Consider the following 20,705-nt stretch of genomic DNA (forward strand, 5'->3'; position numbering starts at 1 on the left):
GAGCTGAGAGATGTGAAGTTCTGGTAAGAAAATTAGGCAGGTGACGAAGATACGGGGAGTTGCAGCAGGGGAGACTGGGCTGGGTTTTGGGTAAGTGTCTAATCAAACCAGCTGAAGAACCGGTTCAGATCATTCACCCACCCTGAATCTCCTACAGCCTAGGAGAACATTGTTTTCGGGGTCTTCCTAACACCACTTTTGTTCAGCTGTAGCTGGTTCTCCATCGTCCTCCTGTCTTCCTGATGTTTTCTTCTTCCTTGACATTTCTTCTCAGTTTCTACTGCACAGCTCTCAGCTCCTCCTTCTTTCCTGATGTAAAGGCTCTCTTCTTCTCCTTGAGAAAATCCTTGGTTTCAGGGTTGATCCAGGGCTTGACATTAGAGAAACATGTATCTTCATGAGGGGCACAGTGTTGTCCACATAGAAGTTAATGTAGTCCATTATGCAGTCTGTGATGCTATCAATGTCCTCCCCATAAGGAGCACAGAGCTCTTCCCACGCAGTGGAGCTGAAACAGTCCCTAAGAGCTTCTTCGGTCTCCTGAGGCCATCTCTTCACTGTGCCTTTCACAGGTGGTTCACTGTTTACAAGGGATTTATACACTGGCCAAAGATGACCCAGGTTGTGATCTGAGCCCCCCAGGGGAGGGAGAATGAGGGTGATGGGCTGTGTGCTTCCTTGGTGTTAGCATACAATAAATCTAGAGTTTTATTGTCTCTGGTGAAGCAGGTAACATACTGAGTGAAGACAAGAAGAATGGAGTACAGGGAGACATGATAGAAGAGAAGAAAGTACCAATCCTGACAATGTTCTAAAGAGACACCCATTATGGATTGCGTTATGTGGAGCCATAGGGTATAACAGCTCTGCTAGTGGTTCAGGGGTCCCTGAATGCAATGCACTTCAACAGTGTTACCCTGCATCTGCAGAGCTATTATCTTGCAGGAGGTGTGTTATTTGGATAGCCCTGTCAAGCTTTTCCAAAGATGTTGTCAGAATTGGTTTTTAGGTGGATGCAAATGCAGGCAGAATCAGAGGCAGAGAGTTTTTACAAATGTAAAGAGTTTTTACATAAGGATTCACAATGCATGCAAAGAGAACAATACATAAACACAATGTGAGGATTTCACATTGCAATCCAGTCGAGCTTAATAACTGAGGTGGGGGGTGGAATAGGAACCAGGTGAGCTAATCAGAGGGGATATGGAACAGCTGTGGCAGAATGAGAGCAGGACAACTGAGAGAGGGAGACTAATTAACACAAAAGGAGCTGAACTAAGACTCAAATAAATCTACAAACCAAAGGGGAAAAAGCTTGATTTAAACATAAGAAAATAAACCAAAACGCACAAAGAAAAGAACACAAGAAATATGTAAGAAACTAAACACAAAGCCAACAAAACGGGTTAGCATTGTTTTGATAGTCCATGCATTGAAAAGCTGTAAACTTGTATGAATGTTCCTGCCCAAAGGACCTGTAGGTTAATACAGAGGCATCATGCAATGATGCTTAATAAGCGACTAAATGACCAAAACTTTAGCATTTATTGAACAAAGTTTCAAAGATTTAAATGTCTAGGATCCAAAACATGACAGTTATTATGAACACAAACACTGCTTTATTTTGATCATTGCATAATGTGTCACGTTATTACATTATCAGTTATAAGAAAGAGCAACTGCTGCATTTTGTAAAAGCCAATTCAAAATGTAATAATGTTATTACATAATGTGGCAAAAAGAATTTTATTACATTTTGTGGCAAATATTACAAAATGTGGTTTTAATTACATTTTGAAGCCAGAATTTATTACATTATTACATAATGCTGCATTACAGGCACTCTAGTTTTACGTTTATTGGCACAAACAATCAGTTCATTTAAAACATTTTAATTTCTGAAAATCAACAGTCATCACTGAAATAACATTCACTCCTGCTAGTCTCTCATCTGCTATGCTACGGGGCTGAGCTAGGTTAGTATTGTGTATGCGGTTACTCTCTCTCCTCTTCCGGCAGTGTGCGTTTGGCAGGTTCAACCACACAGCTGACCCTGGACCCAGACCTGGATTTTCCGTGTCTGATGTTCTGTGCCCAGGTTTTCTGTTGGCTGAAGTACTTAGCTGTGCTTATCCAACCAAGAGCCTCTTTCTGCTTCCTGGAACCTGCATGTCCAAGGAAAGTACTAACCTCTTCTCCAGATCACCTGCCTCCAGAACTCCTGCCTGTCCACCATCAAACTCTCCACACCACCGCCTGGAGAAATTATCAAAAACGAACCACACTGTTGCACAACCTCTCCTGCCAACCTCAGTATCCGTGGCATTACTCACCCCCCCTGGAAACACCTATTCAACCAAAGACGTACCTTCTATCAGTTCAAGTTGCATGTTTACTCAAGTTATTAATACTCACTCACCTCTCTTCCTCAGTGTACTAATCAGCAGCAACCGGACTCCCGGAAGACCCCGCTGTATTTTTCTGCTTTTCAATAAACCTGTTTAACTATAACCCTGCCTCCATAATTGTTGCCTGCACTAGAGCCACCTGGTTATCTGGCATGACATCATTACTTTTTATTATATCGGGATTTAAAATCACACAAATTGTCAATAACAAATTCAAATTTAATTGTTCCTGATTCTTTGATGCATTCTGCATGTTTTTCATTGGTTCTTAACGTTTGTGCAGTATTTTCAATATATTCTTGTAAATCATACTGAATTCCTGACAATATTTGTGCAAATAAAACCGAATCTCACCTTATTAAATATTAGCTAAATTCCAAGAATCCTCATGAATCCTAAAATTTTACAATTCTTGGTTATTCGTACTATTTATGGTCTGTGTGAAATAGGGGCTTTAATAGTACTTATGGTAAAACAACCATGTCGAATTATCTCAAAGAACAACGGCCAATGTTTTATCCCCCCAAATCTGAAACTTGACATGAAAATATACAAATCATTTGGAGGTAAAAAAGTTTGTCATCGACAAAAAAACTTTAGCCTATTTTTTAGTTGTCATCTTCCTGTGACATCTCCAAACAACAGTCTACTGATCAATAATAAAGGATACATCAGTCTTCTTCAGTCTGTCTCCCATAACGTCTCTAGTATCTCCCCTCCCTCTGTTTTGACAGATCAATGCAGATTAATGATTGAAGACTTGCTCTCTATCTTCCATGGTTTCCTTTCCCACGCAGACAGTTGCCCCATTTCAAACATTGTCTGATTCATATTTAATGAGTGAGTACATTTAGTAAGGTCTTCACCTCAGTTTCTCAGCACAGAAGTCTTTCCTCTGTTGTCACTTTAGGCGCTTGCCACTTAGCAGCATGACTCTTAGTAACTTTTCCCTGTTCATTTATTCATGCCTGTCTGCCTCTTTCCTCACCTCTTTTAGTGATAATTACATGACATGTTGGTGCTCTCTTTCTCTGAGGCTCTAACAGCTAAAGATGAAGGTTTTGTTCCTGAGACATTGTCCTCAGAAGAAACGCTTCTTTACCACTTTACTTTCAGCCAAACAAACTATGCAAACTGTTGAAAGATGTGTAACTCATGTTTCTTGATGCACTGTTAGAAGTAAAAAACTGTTATGCAAAAGAAGAAAGAAAAAATTTTTTTCCACACAATATTCACCTTACAAACTAATGAAAGACAATTAAACTCAGTATGCAGTTGACATAATCAAATCTCACAAAACATTGTTTTATTTGAGTGAAAAAAAGTAAAATTACCCTACTGCCTATATATCTACGGTCTGTCATGATCCTGGTGTGTGCCTGTGATTGTTAGAGGATACAGGATCTCCACTGGAGGACATGACAACTGACTGCACACACCGGCCTGCTATTTCCTCATCAGCTTTTGGGGTTTTTAGGTGCTGCTGGAAGTCCAGTCTTCACTTGATGCTCAGCCTTACCGAGTGGTTCTCTTCGGATGGCTACCAACCTCTCCAAGACAGTTCCTACATCCTCAGCTATCACCTGCCTGCTAGCTCACAAAACCTCCAACAGCTCCTCTCTCACTGAAATTAATTCTGGAACCCGACCTCACAGAAGATGGTCCGCATTCACTCATAATCATCAGGACCTTGATCTCTACAGAATCATCAACCAACAACACCTCAATATGCCAATCTCTTTCTGGATTCAGAGATTCATATTTCCTTTATTTTACCTGCCTCATCTAACTGAACCTCTGTTTTCCCAAGTTGCCGCTGAAGCACTTATTGAAGTCTCGCTGTTGCACTTCTCCACTTTTCATTGTAAATAAATCCTTGTTTTACTCTCAGTCTGAGTCCTGAGTTTTGATTCTGCATGTGGGTCAGGAAGTTCAGCATCATAAATCTTTCTTTTGATCCTGAATTGCAGGCAGGAGTTTGTCCGTAGACAGACTACATCTTGTGTCTCTGGGCAGCCTGTTAGACGACCAACACTGGCATCTTGCTGCAGTGGAGCATCACAGCAGTAACCTCAATCTCACTGTGGACAAAAACACAAAGTGGGTGGCGATCCCACCATGGTTCACCCACTGGGATTATGATCAGGTACAGGTATTTGCCTTATGAGGTATGCATGCAAGGTAACTGAAAAACATGCTTCCAGTGCAGCTCATAGTTTTATGCTTTCATGTTTTCCTTTTCTAGATGACTGTTGGAGCAGATCAGAACCGCAGCTCCCAAAACTTGAATAGAAATTTCCACGGCTGTCTTGAAAACCTTGTTTACAATGGCCTGAACCTGATAGAACTGGCTAAACAGAAGGACCAACGGGTTACTGTGATGGTAAATAGGCTTCCAGTGTGTATGTGAAAAACCAGTGCTACCTTTAAATACACAACATAAAGCAATGATTATAAACTTTCAGAACATAAATGTAAATTATTTCATTGTATATACTTACAAAATTTGTCAAACAGATGCTATATTGTCAAGTATTGGATCAGGTGTTCCAATCCCCTCCGTGGCCACAGGAATATAAAATCCAGCAACTGAGCATGAAGACTGCTCTTACAAACATTTATGAAAGAATGGATCATTCTCTGGGAATATTAAACATGTATAGATAAATAAAACACAAAACAGATGTGCCGTAATCTAAAGAGTACAATCTTTACATTAGTTCAACATTGTAACAGCTTAAGCCAGAAAGCCTGGTAAATATCTGGAGGTTCTGCTTTTGATGTTACAGTATGATTTGTCTGACGGGAGCTGTTGACAATGTTCATAGATAGGGTGTAGCGAGTCTCTGACTCTGGTCAGACTTCTGTTCCTGCTCCAGCTTTAAACAGATGCTTGTTGGAGGACAGACTACAGGTCCTTCTCAAAATATTAGCATATTGTGATAAAGTTCATTATTTTCCATAATGTCATGATGAAAATTTAACATTAATATATTTTAGATTCATTGCACACTAACTGAAATATTTCAGGTCTTTTATTGTCTTAATACGGATGATTTTGGCATACAACTCATGAAAAACCAAAATTCCCATCTCACAAAATTAGCATATTTCATCCGACCAATAAAAGAAAAGTGTTTTTAATACAAAAAACGTCAACCTTCAAATAATCATGTACAGTTATGCACTCAACACTTGGTCAGGAATCCTTTGGCAGAAATGACTGCTTCAATGCGGCGTGGCATGGAGGCAATCAGCTTGTGGCACTGCTGAGGTCTTATGGAGGCCCAGGATGCTTCGATAGCGGCCTTTAGCTCATCCAGAGTGTTGGGTCTTGAGTCTCTCAACGTTCTCTTCACAATATCCCACAGATTCTCTATGGGGTTCAGGTCAGGAGAGTTGGCAGGCCAACTGAGCAGTGATACCATGGTCAGTAAACCATTTACCAGTGGTTTTGGCACTGTGAGCAGGTGCCAGGTTGTGCTGAAAAATGAAATCTTCATCTCCATAAAGCTTTTCAGCAGATGGAAGCATGAAGTGCTCCAAAATCTCCTGATAGCTAGCTGCATTGATCCTGGGAACAGCGTATTCGTTCAGAAATTTCTTTCTGTGTCTTACCCTCTTGCTTGAGGGTGTCAATAGTGGCCTTCTGGACAGCAGTCAGGTCGGCAGTCTTACCCATGATTGGGGTTTTGAGTGATGAACCAGGCTGGGAGTTTTAAAGGCCTCAGGAATCTTTTGCAGGTGTTTAGAGTTAACTCGTTGATTCAGATGATTAGGTTCATAGCTCGTTTAGAGACCCTTTTAATGATATGCTAATTTTGTGAGATAGGAATTTTGGGTTTTCATGAGCTGTATGCCAAAATCATCCGTATTAAGACAATAAAAGACCTGAAATATTTCAGTTAGTGTGCAATGAATCTAAAATATATGAATGTTAAATTTTCATCATGACATTATGGAAAATAATGAACTTTTTCACAATATGCTAATATTTTGAGAAGGACCTGTACTTACAAGCAACATAGATACAGGATTAGCTTATAACCTAATATACCATAAAAGCTGTAAGGTGGAATTGATGTTAGGATCCATTTTCAGTTGCTCACAGATTATTGCTGGTGAACAGAATATCTATACTGCCTGCACAAACTCACCTCGTTACACATCGCCAGTGCTATCATCTCGACATGATGAGGAACCTGCAGCTGTGACTGAGAGCTATGTGGTTCATAATGTCAAACTTAAAAATGTAAATGTTAGATAAACAGTCACTAAAACTTTAGAAATATGTATTTTTGCACAAAACACACATTAAAATATTTTGAAAATTCCTTTTACCTTTACTGAAAAATATGCATTTATGTATCTGCAGGTTTGTGTGTTTGCTTATTTGATTGTGTTGAGCTAACAACAGCTCTCTCCTTGTCTGTCTGTGTCACTTCAAGTTGCTTTACCTACCCCACTCAGAGCCTTTGGAAATGATCAAGTGGCTCATTGTTGAATGCTTGACCAAAAAGGACAGCTGGTTTTCCTGCTGAGGGAATCTGAATGTAACAGATCACATTTGCTGCTCCAGTAGTACTGGTGCTGCGGTTATGACTTCTCAAATCTAAAAGCCTGCAGATCAGAAGCACTTTTTACATTTATTTTGCTCCTTCTCAGCATGTACAGGTCCTTCTCAAAATATTAGCATATTGTGATAAAGTTCATTATTTTCCATAATGTCATGATGAAAATTTAACATTCATATATTTTAGATTCATTGCACACTAACTGAAATATTTCAGGTCTTTTATTGTCTTAATACAGATGATTGTGGCATACAGCTCATGAAAACCCAAAATTCCTATCTCACAAAATTAGCATATTTCATCCGACCAATAAAAGAAAAGTGTTTTTAATACAAAAAACGTCAACCTTCAAATAATCATGTACAGTTATGCACTCAATACTTGGTCGGGAATCCTTTTGCAGAAATGACTGCTTCAATGCGGCGTGGCATGGAGGCAATCAGCCTGTGGCACTGCTGAGGTCTTATGGAGGCCCAGTATGCTTCGATAGCGGCCTTTAGCTCATCCAGAGTGTTGAGTCTTGAGTCTCTCAACATTCTCTTCACAATATCCCACAGATTCTCTATGGGGTTCAGGTCAGGAGAGTTGGCAGGCCAATTGAGCACAGTGATACCATGGTCAGTAAACCATTTACCAGTGGTTTTGGCACTGTGAGCAGGTGCCAGGTCGTGCTGAAAAATGAAATCTTCATCTCCATAAAGCTTTTCAGCAGATGGAAGCATGAAGTGCTCCAAAATCTCCTGATAGCTAGCTGCATTGACCCTGCCCTTGATAAAACACAGTGGACCAACACCAGCAGCTGACACGGCACCCCAGACCATCACTGACTGTGGGTACTTGACACTGGACTTCTGGCATTTTGGCATTTCCTTCTCCCCAGTCTTCCTCCAGACTCTGGCACCTTGATTTCCGAATGACATGCAGAATTTGCTTTCATCCGAAAAACAGTCCAGTGCTGCTTCTCTGTAGCCCAGGTCAGGCGCTTCTGCCGCTGTTTCTGGTTCAAAAGTGGCTTGACCTGGGGAATGCGGCACCTGTAGCCCATTTCCTGCACACGCCTGTGCACGGTGGCTCTGGATGTTTCTACTCCAGATTCAGTCCACTGCTTCCGCAGGTCCCCCAAGGTCTGGAATCGGCCCTTCTCCACAATCTTCCTCAGGGTCCGGTCACCTCTTCTCGTTGTGCAGCGTTTTCTGCCACACTTTTTCCTTCCCACAGACTTCCCACTGAGGTGCCTTGATACAGCACTCTGGGAACAGCCTATGCGTTCAGAAATTTCTTTCTGTGTCTTACCCTCTTGCTTGAGGGTGTCAATAGTGGCCTTCTGGACAGCAGTCAGGTCGGCAGTCTTACCCATGATTGGGGTTTTGAGTGATGAACCAGGCTGGGAGTTTTAAAGGCCTCAGGAATCTTTTGCAGGTGTTTAGAGTTAACTCGTTGATTCAGATGATTAGGTTCATAGCTCGTTTAGAGACACTTTCAATGATATGCTAATTTTGTGAGATAGGAATTTTGGGTTTTCATGAGCTGTATGCCAAAATCATCTGTATTAAGACAATAAAAGACCTGAAATATTTCAGTTAGTGTGCAATGAATCTAAAATATATGAATGTTAAATTTTCATCATTACATTATGGAAAATAATGAACTTTATCACAATATGCTAATATTTTGAGAAGGACCTGTATTCCTTATACAACCTCTGTGTAAAAAACATTTTTTTTAACTATAGTTAAATTTTTGTTTGTTGCAATAAAAATTATGACAGTGCTTTCATACTTTGTAAAAAAAAAATGGTCTGATGAGGTTTCAGTACTTACGTGTGTAAAAATTCATCCATGTTCATTGAATATCATGTTTTAGCTGTTTTTCACTCTGTCCTTTCCTCATGTGACTCAGGGCAACGTGACATTTTCCTGTTCTGAACCCATTTATGTTGCTGTGACGTTCACTGGCCCCCTGAGTTCCCTGAGGCTGCCTGGGGCCACAGAGCTGCATTTAGCAGGGACCTCGGTGGAGCTTCAGTTTCGGACGTGGGAAAAGGAGGGGCTGCTTTTGACTTTTGATCTCCCAAAGAGACAAGGGACAGTATGGCTGCACCTGAAAGAAGCCACACTATATCTTCAGATCTACATGACTGGCAGGGCATCTTTAGAGCTAAAAGCAGGTCAGTCTGATCCACCAGATGTTAACTTTAACCCAGTGTTTACATGGTACAAGGCCACATCAGCTCTGCTCTCCTTGCTCCTACAGTTTAAGAATACCAAGGTGGTTATGTTAACTGTTTTTGTGATAAGAGAAATGTATATAATTGTGAAGAACTATAAACAACTTCAGGTTCAGCCTTGAATGACGGTCAGTGGCACTCCGTGGACTTGAAATCAGGACAAGAAGATCTGACCATCACAGTTGATGGAACTACAGGAGCCAGTCCCGCATACCATATCACACCAGGAGGTCAACTTTTCTTTGGCGGTAAGGGATGTAAAAAAAAACCTACACATTCTTGATAATGTTTTAAAGGCTGAGGCTCAGGTTACAGCAGTTAGATTATGATTCACTTGTATTACATAAAAACCTTTCTGTGAAGAGTTTGCTTGTACTATGCCAAAGTCCTTGTTATTCCTAATTTATTCTTTATAGTTTGCTTTGAAGCAACCAAACATTCTTGTATTTCTTCAAAGTGGTCTTGATTAATAGCTCTACAGCCTTTTTAAACCTTTACTTGGACGTTGATTCGCTCCACATGGCAGTTGAGTACCAGATCTTTTTCCGAAAATAATATCATTTTGTGTCTGTGTGTGTGTGTGTGTGTCTTTTTTAAGCAACCCAGCTCTTGTTTTTTTGACACAATAACCTGCAAAACTCACCAGATGTGTTTAACATAACAGACGGCTATGCAGAGTCAACTTTAAACCAGATTGTTTAGGACGTTGTTGTCAGAAACCTGTCACAAGCATGAAAATCATTCCAATGTTCTTTAAAATGCAAATTCTTTAAATTTTTTAAAATAGCAAAGACGCACAATTTAGAAAAATAGTGCCAAGGTGATTTCCAAAGAACTACTCACATGGACTTTTATCCCTGTTTCAGAAAGACATTACCTTCATATTGTTTTTTTTTTCTCGTAGTTTTAGGCCTGCCATTTGTTTTGTCATCTGATTGTTAACTTTTCTCATGCACACACTCTGGACAGCCTGCTGCCCATGTCGTTTAAATGTGCTGGAAATGTGTGAAAAGAACCCCTTGTGACCTTCAGAGAACCCAGGAGCACCTTAGAAGATTCTTAGAAAGTTAAATTTCCTGAAAATTAAGAACAAGACGATTATAGATGGTACAAAAATGCTGCACTGTACAGTATTTGTGTGTCTTGTTCAAGCGAAGCAGCTTTTGGTCCCTATTTTAACTGGTAATTCCAAGGTGTAAAATCTGAGGTGTCTTTGTTAGCTCTGATTTTGATGATGTAGCTTCCTGAGTGGATCAATCATTGCACTATAGGTAGTAGAATCCTTAGGCTCTCCTTTTTTTAGTGACTACACTGGACTGGCACTCAATTTGTATAACTGACAACTATGGCTTATTAAGATGGAGACTCAAACTGATTTTCAGATTTAGACCAACCATCAGAACAATGTCAAGATTTTCTCTGGACTTTATTGGTTGACTCATGTTTTACTTCTAGGCTGCCCTGCTGTAGGGAACAGCCATGAGTGCAGGAATCCCTTCAGAGCTTTCCAAGGATGTATGCGTCTTCTAACAGTGAAAGAGCAGCTGGTGGATCTCATCAAGGTGCAGCAGAGACTGATGGGAGATTACAGCAACCTGCAGATTGACATGTGTGGCATTATCGACAGGTGAAATAAAAAGCTCCAAAAATATTTTATGACTTAGACAAATTTTAACAAATTAACTAATATTTTAGCTTTTGACATGTTTCTCTAGAAAAAGGGGTTTTCTAACTCAGTTTTTGTCAGAGTTAGACACACTGATAAACTCAGAGAAGGAATGTGTTAGGTATTATTTAATCAACTCAGAGGTAAGGAACGACACAGAGTCAGATGTACTTGCAGCAAGGGTAGCTCACACTTTGCAGTGCAAATCTACAAAGTGTTGGCACCCCTCTTTCTTTATTTATACATGCTGGTTCACACACAGTTCAACAAACATTCAGGGTGTGTGTGTGTGGGGTCAGAAAGGTTAGGGTTCATTTGTCTTGATTATAAACAAACAGAGGAAGTGGGAAGTGGAGACCTGGTGAATAGCCCCCAGATGCTGCTAATAAAAGCATAAAAGCATAACTCATTCTTGACCCCATCTCCCTTCCTGTGACATGCAACGAGGGAAAGGCACTTAGAGCAGACATGAGTGATAAACAATACAAAAGTTTTCAAACCCTAATAGAATGCAATGAAGACACAAGCGAGTCAACGTTATCTTTGGCTGGCCAGGGAGAGACAGTCCATTCTCTCAGAGGAGCTGCCCTGTGTTACAGCCTTTTATTAAAGAAAGGGAAAAAAAAAACACTCATGTTACAGCATCGTGGGTGAGGCTACACACACTTTCACAAATACATTTCCTACTGAATAAAACTGGTTCTGTCTAGATACTGATACAGCACACACGTCCACATCTGGCATTAAAGGGCGCGGAGATTAGCTGGGGTGCAAACAGCCTGCTTCCCAGAACTCCTCAGCACACACACAAGTTCCTGCTCAGTCTGCTTAGCAACCACCCAAATGCAACTCTAAGACAACATGACAATTCTGTTACTAGTTCATAAAAGTACTTCAAAGAAAAATGTGAAAAGTATTCAAACCACTTCAATCAAAGTTTACCAAACTAAATAAATGGAAATGTTTTTTAATGGTAAATCATAAGGATAAATAATCTTTTTAAACTAATTAAAATCCTTTATTTTTTTTAACTCCCTTGAGCGTTTTATAATGTATAAGCAGTTAGTTTGTGTTTGTGTGCATTCCCCAGTGAAGTACATTCTAAGCCTAACTCTTAGATTCGCAAAAGGTGACAGCAATTCCAAATCTGAAATGTTGAATAATAAAGGTTAAAAGCTGAAATATTTAAACAGAAAAACGTTCCATACCCTCTTAAGCCTTCCTGTTTTCTGCTGAAAGTCTTGCTCTCGTTTGCTCTTGCAAAGCCTGAATGAACCACAGACACATCTTAATATGTTGTAAAAAAATGGATTCTATTTTTAGCTTTTGTGCTTCCTTTGTCTTCATTTTTGAACACCTCACTGCCTGAAAAAATGCTAACTTTAAACCTTCTCCACTAAGGAGCAATCTCCCCTCAGTCAGCTGCGGTCAACAAACTCTGTGCATCTCTATATTTTACTGTCCCTTTTCCTTTATAGCTTCACTGATTAAGGCTGAACTTACTACTTGTATATTGTAATTTAGGCTGGATTTTGTGACATATTTGCAGTCTTATTCATTAACAAAATTGTTTGTTACAAAGAAGACAGGTTGATGTTTGTTTTTTCACTTGCATCATATGAAATCCAACTCTTTTTAAACCTATTTCACTTTCAATGTCTTGTAACGACAAAATACATTTTTCTGGACACACAAACACACTCAACATCTGTATTTATATGCATTGCACAGCTAATTAGTAGGCTTTCAATTATTTTAGATTCTATAGATTTTTCTGTGTTTTAAATAGCTGCGGTTGAAAACTGAAAATTATTTTTTACATCTGGTATAGTCTGGTTATACTAGATGTATATACTTTGGCCCCGAACATTTCCTTTTTCTGCTTACACTGTTAAAATGGTCCAGCTCTCCAGGATTTTCTTGCTTTGTTAAACAAACCTTTCCCTCTTGCAACATGACATTAGACCTTTTCCAAATCTTTTGAGCCCAGTGATAAATGCTATAGATATTATCTTATAATGATGAGTTGCTTTAGCTTAAGAAAAAAAAGGAATGTCAACTAGTAAAATTGAGGGTTTTTTTGCCTTTAAACTCTAACAAACATTTTCCTCAACTGCAATGATCAGTGTCTGACTAAACATGTGGATGATTAATTAATCTGTGGCTTGACATTTTGGCTAGTGAATAAGTTAGCAAAATATGCATTTTGCAGATAAACAAGGCAAGGATAAAAAAGAAAAATATCCATAATACGCAAAAATAATTTCAGAATCATAGAAGAAATCAAGAAGACAAGGAAAACATTTGCATGGGTGTTTATAAACTATGTATGCTTTAAAATTTTAAAATAATTTGGCCCACTTTCCATTTCCCTAACAATTTGTTGCCCCACATTTTCCTCTTAAATATTTTGCCCACTAGCTGCATAGCTCCATCAATCTTTTAGTTTGTTTCTCTCTCTTCTTTTTCATTTCCTTGCACAGCCTCAATTTTTTTCTCACAGGTTTCCTATTCCCTGAATGTTTATTTTTGTTTCCTGCTTATTGTCTTTCCTAAATTGCTTTGCTTTACATTACCACGTTAATTCTGATACAAAATAACCAATCCTGAAGTAGCTTGCAAGAAATAAATGACTGCAACGTTGCCACACGGTCAAGCTGGAAACTATTTAAGTAAAACAATTTCAGTTGTATGTGTTATTTAGAGCCAAAACTGACCATATAGTAAACAGGGGTATCAGAGTGATTATTGACAGCCAATTGTGCAATGTTCATCTCTGAGGCCAGGCAATGTATTTTTAAAATATCAACAGCATAAATAGAAGTTTATTTTGGTAATTACATTAGTGCGGAATGCCCTGAAAGACAAGTGAGAAAAAAAAAAATCTTCATTAGAATATTTCTAAGTTTTTTTTCTGTTCTGCCCTGAAAGGCAAGTGAGAAAAAAATATAAGCGTAAGTAAATAAGTGTTTGTCCTTGAAATACTTTGCTCTGCCACTAGAGGCGTGGAATAAAACCACCAGCCTTCACTAACAGCTGTGTTGTTCAAATGGATGGTTTCCAAGAACCAATGTCCCATTTTCTAAATGAGATTGTTGTAAAGTAAAATAAAAGCTGTCAAGCTAATAAACATGCAACTTCCTGATAGTAGAGACCGACAGTATCCTTCAAAATAAGTGCCGCCGCACGACAACATTCAGGGACATTAGATTATCATACAATATAAAACTAACTCTTTCCATATACATATACATCAAATAAGTAGTTTTTATGTTCAGCTACCTGTAATTATCAATCACAAAGCCTTATATCTCACATATACAAACTATAAACATCAAACTGGTAGCGGTAAAATGACACTGCGCCCTGCCGAGATCCGGCCGTACTCTTCGGGTTGAGCAAGCTTCAACTCCCGCTGCAGCCTGCCGGCCTTTGCATCTCCGAAACCACTGTAATGAATCGAAAGCCAGGCTCATTTTTAAAGGACTGACTCCATATATATATATCATTGTAAGGTCAAGTTTCTCACATAACAACATCCCAAAATACCTTTTAAAGCTAAACTTATGGGTTGTTTAAACAAAATATAACTTTTTGCACTCACCTTCACCCAGCTGGCTGCGCCCTCCTTTTGTGGCCAAAAGAGTGTGACTACACTGGACTGGCACTCAATTTGTATAACTGACAACTGTGGCTTATTAAGATGGAGACTCAAACTGATTTTCAGATTTAGACCAACCATCAGAACAGTGTCAAGATTTTATCTGGACCTTATTGGTTGACTCATGTTTTACTTCTAGGCTGCCCTGCTGTAGGGAACAGCCATGAGAGCAGGAATCCCTTCAGAGCTTTCCAAGGATGTATGCGTCTTCTAACAGTGAAAGAGCAGGTCGATCTCATCAAGGTACAGCAGAGACTGACGGGAGATTACAGCAACCTGCAGATTGACATGTGTGGCATTATCGACAGGTGAAATAAAAAGCTCCAAAAATGTTTTGTTATGACTTTGACAAATTTTGACAAATTAACTAATATTTTAGCTTTTGACATGTTTCTCTAGAAAAAGGGGTTTTCTAACTCAGTTTTGTCAGAGTTAGACACACTGATAAACTCAGAGAAGGAATGCAATGAAGACACAAGCGAGTCAAAGTTATCTTTGGCCAGCCAGGGAGCCTTTCCGGGCTTGAAAAAAAAATACTTTTTTTTCCCACTTGTAAATTTTTCCCATGGAGTTTTTTATTCAGCTGTTGTCACCAAAATATAAATCCATAAAAAATAAATAAATCCATATATAAAACATTAAAGGGTTAATATTTAGAATTTTAGCCTGGTGATTTATCATACACCTTTCAAATTGATTGTGACAAGTTATGATAAGCATGTACTGACAACAAGTTTTAAGGCTATTTGCAAGATACAGTCTTGGTCCCAAGAAAGAGCAGCCAAGAAAGAGCAGTCATGTTGGGCAATTGTCCTTTCTCCTACAGATATACTTGATCAATACTGTGGTTAATTCTATATCGCACATGAATATAAAAGCTTGGTATGATAACAACAAACATGGCCAACAAACACACTATTGTGTGCTTTTACTGTATTTTATTTTACTTTACAACAATCTCATTTAGAAAATGGGACATTGGTCCTTGGAACCCATCCATTTGAACAACACAGCTGTTAGTGAAGGCTGGTGGTTTTTATTCCAGCACCTCTAGTGGCAGAGCGAAGTATTACAAGGACAAACACAAAAATAACCCTCTTAAAAATATTTTTTTCTCACTTGCCTTTCAGGGCTGAACAGAAAAAAACCCCCAAAAACTTAGAAATATTATAATCAAGATGTTTTTTTTCTCATTTCCCTTTCAGGGCTTCCGCACATGAGATTTAGTTACAGTGTAAATTATTAACCTAAACTCTATCAGAGTATTTTACTCAAAGCCATTATTTTATTTATTTGAAAATGTTTGTAACTGTTTTCTTAACTCCCAGTTCTAGCTGTAGAACAGCCACAAAGCAACATGCAGCCACCACCATGTCTCTCTCAGGAAATGGTATCCTTTTGGTGATGTGCAATGTTATTTTTTTTGCCAAAATAAACAGTTATGGTTGTTTTTAAAACAATCATTTGGTTTGGTTGAGGCATCATGTGATTATCAGGAATTAATAGCCAAAAAGCTTTCCGTCTCTTTCAATTATTGTTTAATGCGTACCGGGAGGTGTTCCAGGCACGTCCCACCGGGAGGAGGCCCAGGGGACGGCCCAGGACACGCTGGAGGGACTATGTCTCTCGGCTGGCCTGGGAACGCCTTGGGCTCCCCCCGGAGGAGCTGGAGAGGGACGTCTGGGCATCTTTGCTGAGTCTGCTGCCCCCGCGACCCGGTCCCAGATAAAGCGGAAGACGACGAGTACGAGTACGAGCATACCTGCCTAGTGTGGTATTATAGAGCAATCGGTGAAGGAGTGAATTCGCACACAGGTGTTCCCAAACAGCAAGCTCTTCACACATATACAGAATTAACACAAACAACTTCTCACCAAAATATAAGAATTTAGTAACAAAATATTTCAACTTCAAGATTGAATACTTAATGTTAACTAGCCATCACAGTGACTGACTGAATGGAGTAATGGACTACCAATTGTCATTTAATGCTGAGCTTCTGTAGGACCAATGTGCAGACGAGCCCTTGGGAGCAGCATGGTGAGTTGAAGAGCTTATTTTAATAACAAAAACAGAAAATGATTTACAGGGAAAACAAACATGTAGCCAGATAGCAAACAGGGAAACATGCAGTAGAACCCCGTGACAAACAATGAAAACCAGAGAGAATAAATACTGAGGGAAGTGGAGAAATGGACCAATGAACTGAGGAGGTAATCAAGGAGAGAATCGGGCACAGCTGGTGGAAGAGGGAATGCTGGAGAACCGAGGGAGAATGACTAATTAACATAGATGAGCATGAAGAACAGGGAAGTAACAGAAAACTGAACACAATGAATCTCATAAGCCTGACTAAACTGAAAACAAAGCAAGTGAAGAACATGGCATTGCAATAAAAGGAAAACAGAACTCAAACCCAAAACCTAACACAGGCTGGTTCTGACACCAATATGGCAGTGAAATGGCAGGACTGTATGGACAACATGGCAGGACTCATAAGATGGGAAACAAACGGATAGATGGCATGATGATGTCACATCCAAACTTAGCGGCTAACAATAAAGAAAATACTGCTTTGCTTTTTAGTAATCCTTTTAAGTCCCACAGGTACATTTAAGTACCACCAATACAAATATTAATATTTGTAGGAGCGCTGGTGGCGTGCTAGTGACGATCGCACCAGGAACAGTGCGAACTGTGTAGTAAACGCAGCAGAACTAATGGTGGCCACCGTCTTAGTATTAGTTGAGCTTTAGCATTAGCAGCTGGGATAACAGTGACACAATTTAGGACATTTATAATGACTATGCAGACTAGGGTTGCCAACTCCTTGATAAATAAATAAGGGACAGCTCCTGGTAGGGCCTTCCAACCCCACTGTCTGCACTTCTACCGGCCTGGTGATTTTTTTCACCCTTTTTCTTTGTGTGAAATGACTTTGGAAACATTTGACTCAAACCCAAATTTAATTCGATGCATGTTTTTGACTGATACAAATATCCATGGAAAAACAATTATTCAGCAATTTATAAAATAATTTATTATTTTTGCAAAATAAAATTACTAGACAAAAACAAATATCCTTCTAAAATAAATAAACCACTATTGAAAAGACCTCGGTCTTGCTTAACTTAAAACAATATAAAAAAGCATAACAGTATAATGCAAAAAATTTTTGTAATAGTGCATTTAGTGCAAACAAAAAGTCTGTAGAAAAGTTGTAAACATAAACATTTGTGCCTTAAAGGCCATGACTGTACAGTTGTGGTGAAAAAAATATTGAACTAGTGAACTAAAAACTGCAGTGCTGAATTATGTGGAAACAACCTATTTTTTCCATTTATATTTCATTTGAGCTCTTGCTGCTGCAAGGAGTTGTTCATTTTTCAGGACTACAGAGTAAAACTCTGAGCAGGACATTTCATTAATTAGACTGACAATTAGCTCACTTCTCATTAATTCTGTAGAACATTTGTTTCTCACATCAGTCCACTTATTTTTCATGATGGAGAAAATATTTTCCACAAACCCACTAGAAGAAGGGATGCTGAGGACAAAGGGTACAATAGCCTGGATGTTGGGGATGTCAGCTGCCTGAAGAACTTGCATCCACCTCTCTCTCTCTATCTATCTATCTATCTATCTATCTATCTATCTATCTATCTATCTATCTATCTATCTATCTATCTATCTATCTATCTATCTATCTATCTATCTATCTATCTATCTATCTATCTATCTATCTATCTATCTATCTATCTATCTATCTATCTATCTATCTATCTATCTACCGAAACGCGTTGTTTGAACTTTCACGGTGTCCGTAGATCTCCTGCGGCGGAAGCGCTGGTTACGAGCGCTGAACAAGCACGCGCATTTTTTGTCGCGTAAGCGGCGAGGAGATGCTGGGGAAACCGTATCTGATGGGAAAACGCGAATTGACGTAACACCTGTATCTATCCTTAGCAACGGTACCTGCTAGCCAATGAGATGAGCCGAAATATTCTGTTAGCTCATTGGTCACAGAGCAGGATATGGCTGGTAATGAATTTACCGTGATGTTAAATATAAAGCACCCCATCATTTATTGATTATATTGACATTTTAGTGAAGATTTTTGATCCACCTAATAATACGGGACTACGTGCGTCCCGTTTCAGCTCAATACGGGACGCGTACTTTTTATTCTAAATACGGGACGATTCCGTTTTTCAAGGGACGGTTGGCAACTAATGCAGACATATTTTATACAGGTTACTGAGAGGAGAGAAAGCGCAAACACAGACAAAATGGAGCAAGCTCACGTTACAGCATTATCAGTGGTCAAATCACTCGAGATAAAGTTTGTCGCAACTTTAAAGCACAATCTAAAACAAAATGTTTAAGCATCAGGCTGAGTGGCTTGTTAGTACACAAGCAGTTAAGCACCACAAACAAAGCAAACCACAATGAAATAAACAATATTTAAATAGTTTTATCCTAAACCCTTTACACAGGGTCTAAGATTTTCTTCAAAAATTCCGTTTTTAGTCTGCCATCGACACATGCGATTCTTCCCCGCTGCATCCTGTGGAGAGCAAAGCGTAAGAATACTGCTGCGCACAGCGTTTTGTCACTTCGCTTTGTCACTTTCTGTGACAAAACACTAGGATTTCTTCTTCCTTGGAGCTGTCAAATGGGTTAATACTATGCATTCTGGGATTCAGAGTCTCTTCTGTTCTATGTGTAGTTCAATCCAATGGCTGGGCCCAACATGGTGGTTCAATCAGATGATGACAAATTTTCCTACATTTTCAGGATTTTAAATGTGTTTTTGTAGTGTAGCAAGGTTCGGATGGTTTTCTTCATTAAAAAAAAATATCTTACTACTCAATCTCTTCACTTAGATGTTAAGGTTAAGTTGACAAACTCTGATTTCCCTAGGTATAGGAGTGCCAATATGATTGTTTATTCTTTTTATTTCTGTGTTGTGCTGTTATAGACTGGCGACCTGTAGAACTGTCCGATACACTGAATCACAATTGTTATCCCAATATCGATTTGTGCAATATCAAAATCATAAAGGGCTGCTTTGTCTCAAAACTTGGTTGGATATTCTATTTTAAGTGGCATGCATTCACAGTTTAGAAATATCCATGCATTCAGTTTTGTAAAATATTTGGCCAGTCTGAATGACTCCAACTGCTTTTCGGCCTATGACCTTGGGAGACGGGCACCAGACTTTTTATACCCACTGTAGCTTCTCCATCAAACCAGTTCCAGAGCTAAACTGCTGCTAGTGTTTGCTTTGTAGCAGTTCTTTTTGTTGCCATAAGCTCTGGTGCCCATAAACATGTTGTGTCTTGGCACCGAGTGGTGGAGTCATTAAGACAAACAAGTAATTAAAATGACGTGAGCCCCATGTTTAAAGCTCCCAAGTTGTTTTTATTTTTGGTCTACCTAATCAGAGAAGTTGAACATTAGACGTAAGATCTGTTCTGGAATAACACTAGCTCACTGTCACTTGTCTTCTAACTTTTTTTTTTTTTAAATCAGCCAAGTCACACAGTTTAAGTTGCCCAATGTGTTATTGAATCCTTAAGCACATCTTAGACTCACTTACTTGAATTGATACATGAGCCTCATACCTAAGGCATGAGAGTTGCCAGCCTCCTCACCAACACACAGAGTTACCATCTTTCTCATAAATAATGAAGCTAGTTATGAGAATTTGCCCCTGGATATGAGTATAACGGCTTTTCACACCATTTTACCAACATTTATTACGCAATTAAGCTAAAGATTTGAAAGCAGGAGCCTTTTTCAACTTCTATGTTCTGAAGTAAATTGTTCCCCACACAGCCTTCCTTAGTCTCAGTAGTCAGTATAGATATAGCAGATTTGTAGTTTAATTTAGGCAGCAAAGCATAATTCTGAGGCTTAATACATAATTAACTATCTTCTTAATACTTATATTACTGAAGATATGATCAGAAATTAAAGCAATAGAGTGTTATTCGTATTCAGTTAAGACACTAGGGCAAGAATGACACAAAAGCTTTAAGTAAAGCATTTGGTGATTGGAGGACAACAGTACAAACACATTTAAATTTAAATACCAGGATCTGATCAGAGCCCAAAATTCCTTAATCGGAGAATCTCTACTAATGTGTGCTCTGTTTTTTTTTTT

General features: G+C 39.0%; 1 protein-coding gene across 1 annotated transcript in view; it reads left to right on the forward strand.

Moving 5' to 3' along the window:
• The window catches only part of LOC124859659 (contactin-associated protein-like 4), a 107,044-nt gene that overhangs the window by 45,109 nt on the left and 41,230 nt on the right, over positions 1–20,705 (forward strand). The window contains exons 6-10 of the mRNA XM_047352563.1: positions 4,379–4,554; positions 4,654–4,791; positions 8,882–9,149; positions 9,320–9,457; positions 10,665–10,836. Coding sequence (XP_047208519.1) covers positions 4,379–4,554; positions 4,654–4,791; positions 8,882–9,149; positions 9,320–9,457; positions 10,665–10,836 — 892 coding nt within the window. The remainder of the gene's footprint in view (positions 1–4,378; positions 4,555–4,653; positions 4,792–8,881; positions 9,150–9,319; positions 9,458–10,664; positions 10,837–20,705) is intronic.

The sequence above is a fragment of the Girardinichthys multiradiatus genome, chromosome 22, assembly GCF_021462225.1.
Source record: "Girardinichthys multiradiatus isolate DD_20200921_A chromosome 22, DD_fGirMul_XY1, whole genome shotgun sequence".
NCBI classification, from domain to species: Eukaryota; Metazoa; Chordata; class Actinopteri; order Cyprinodontiformes; family Goodeidae; genus Girardinichthys; species Girardinichthys multiradiatus.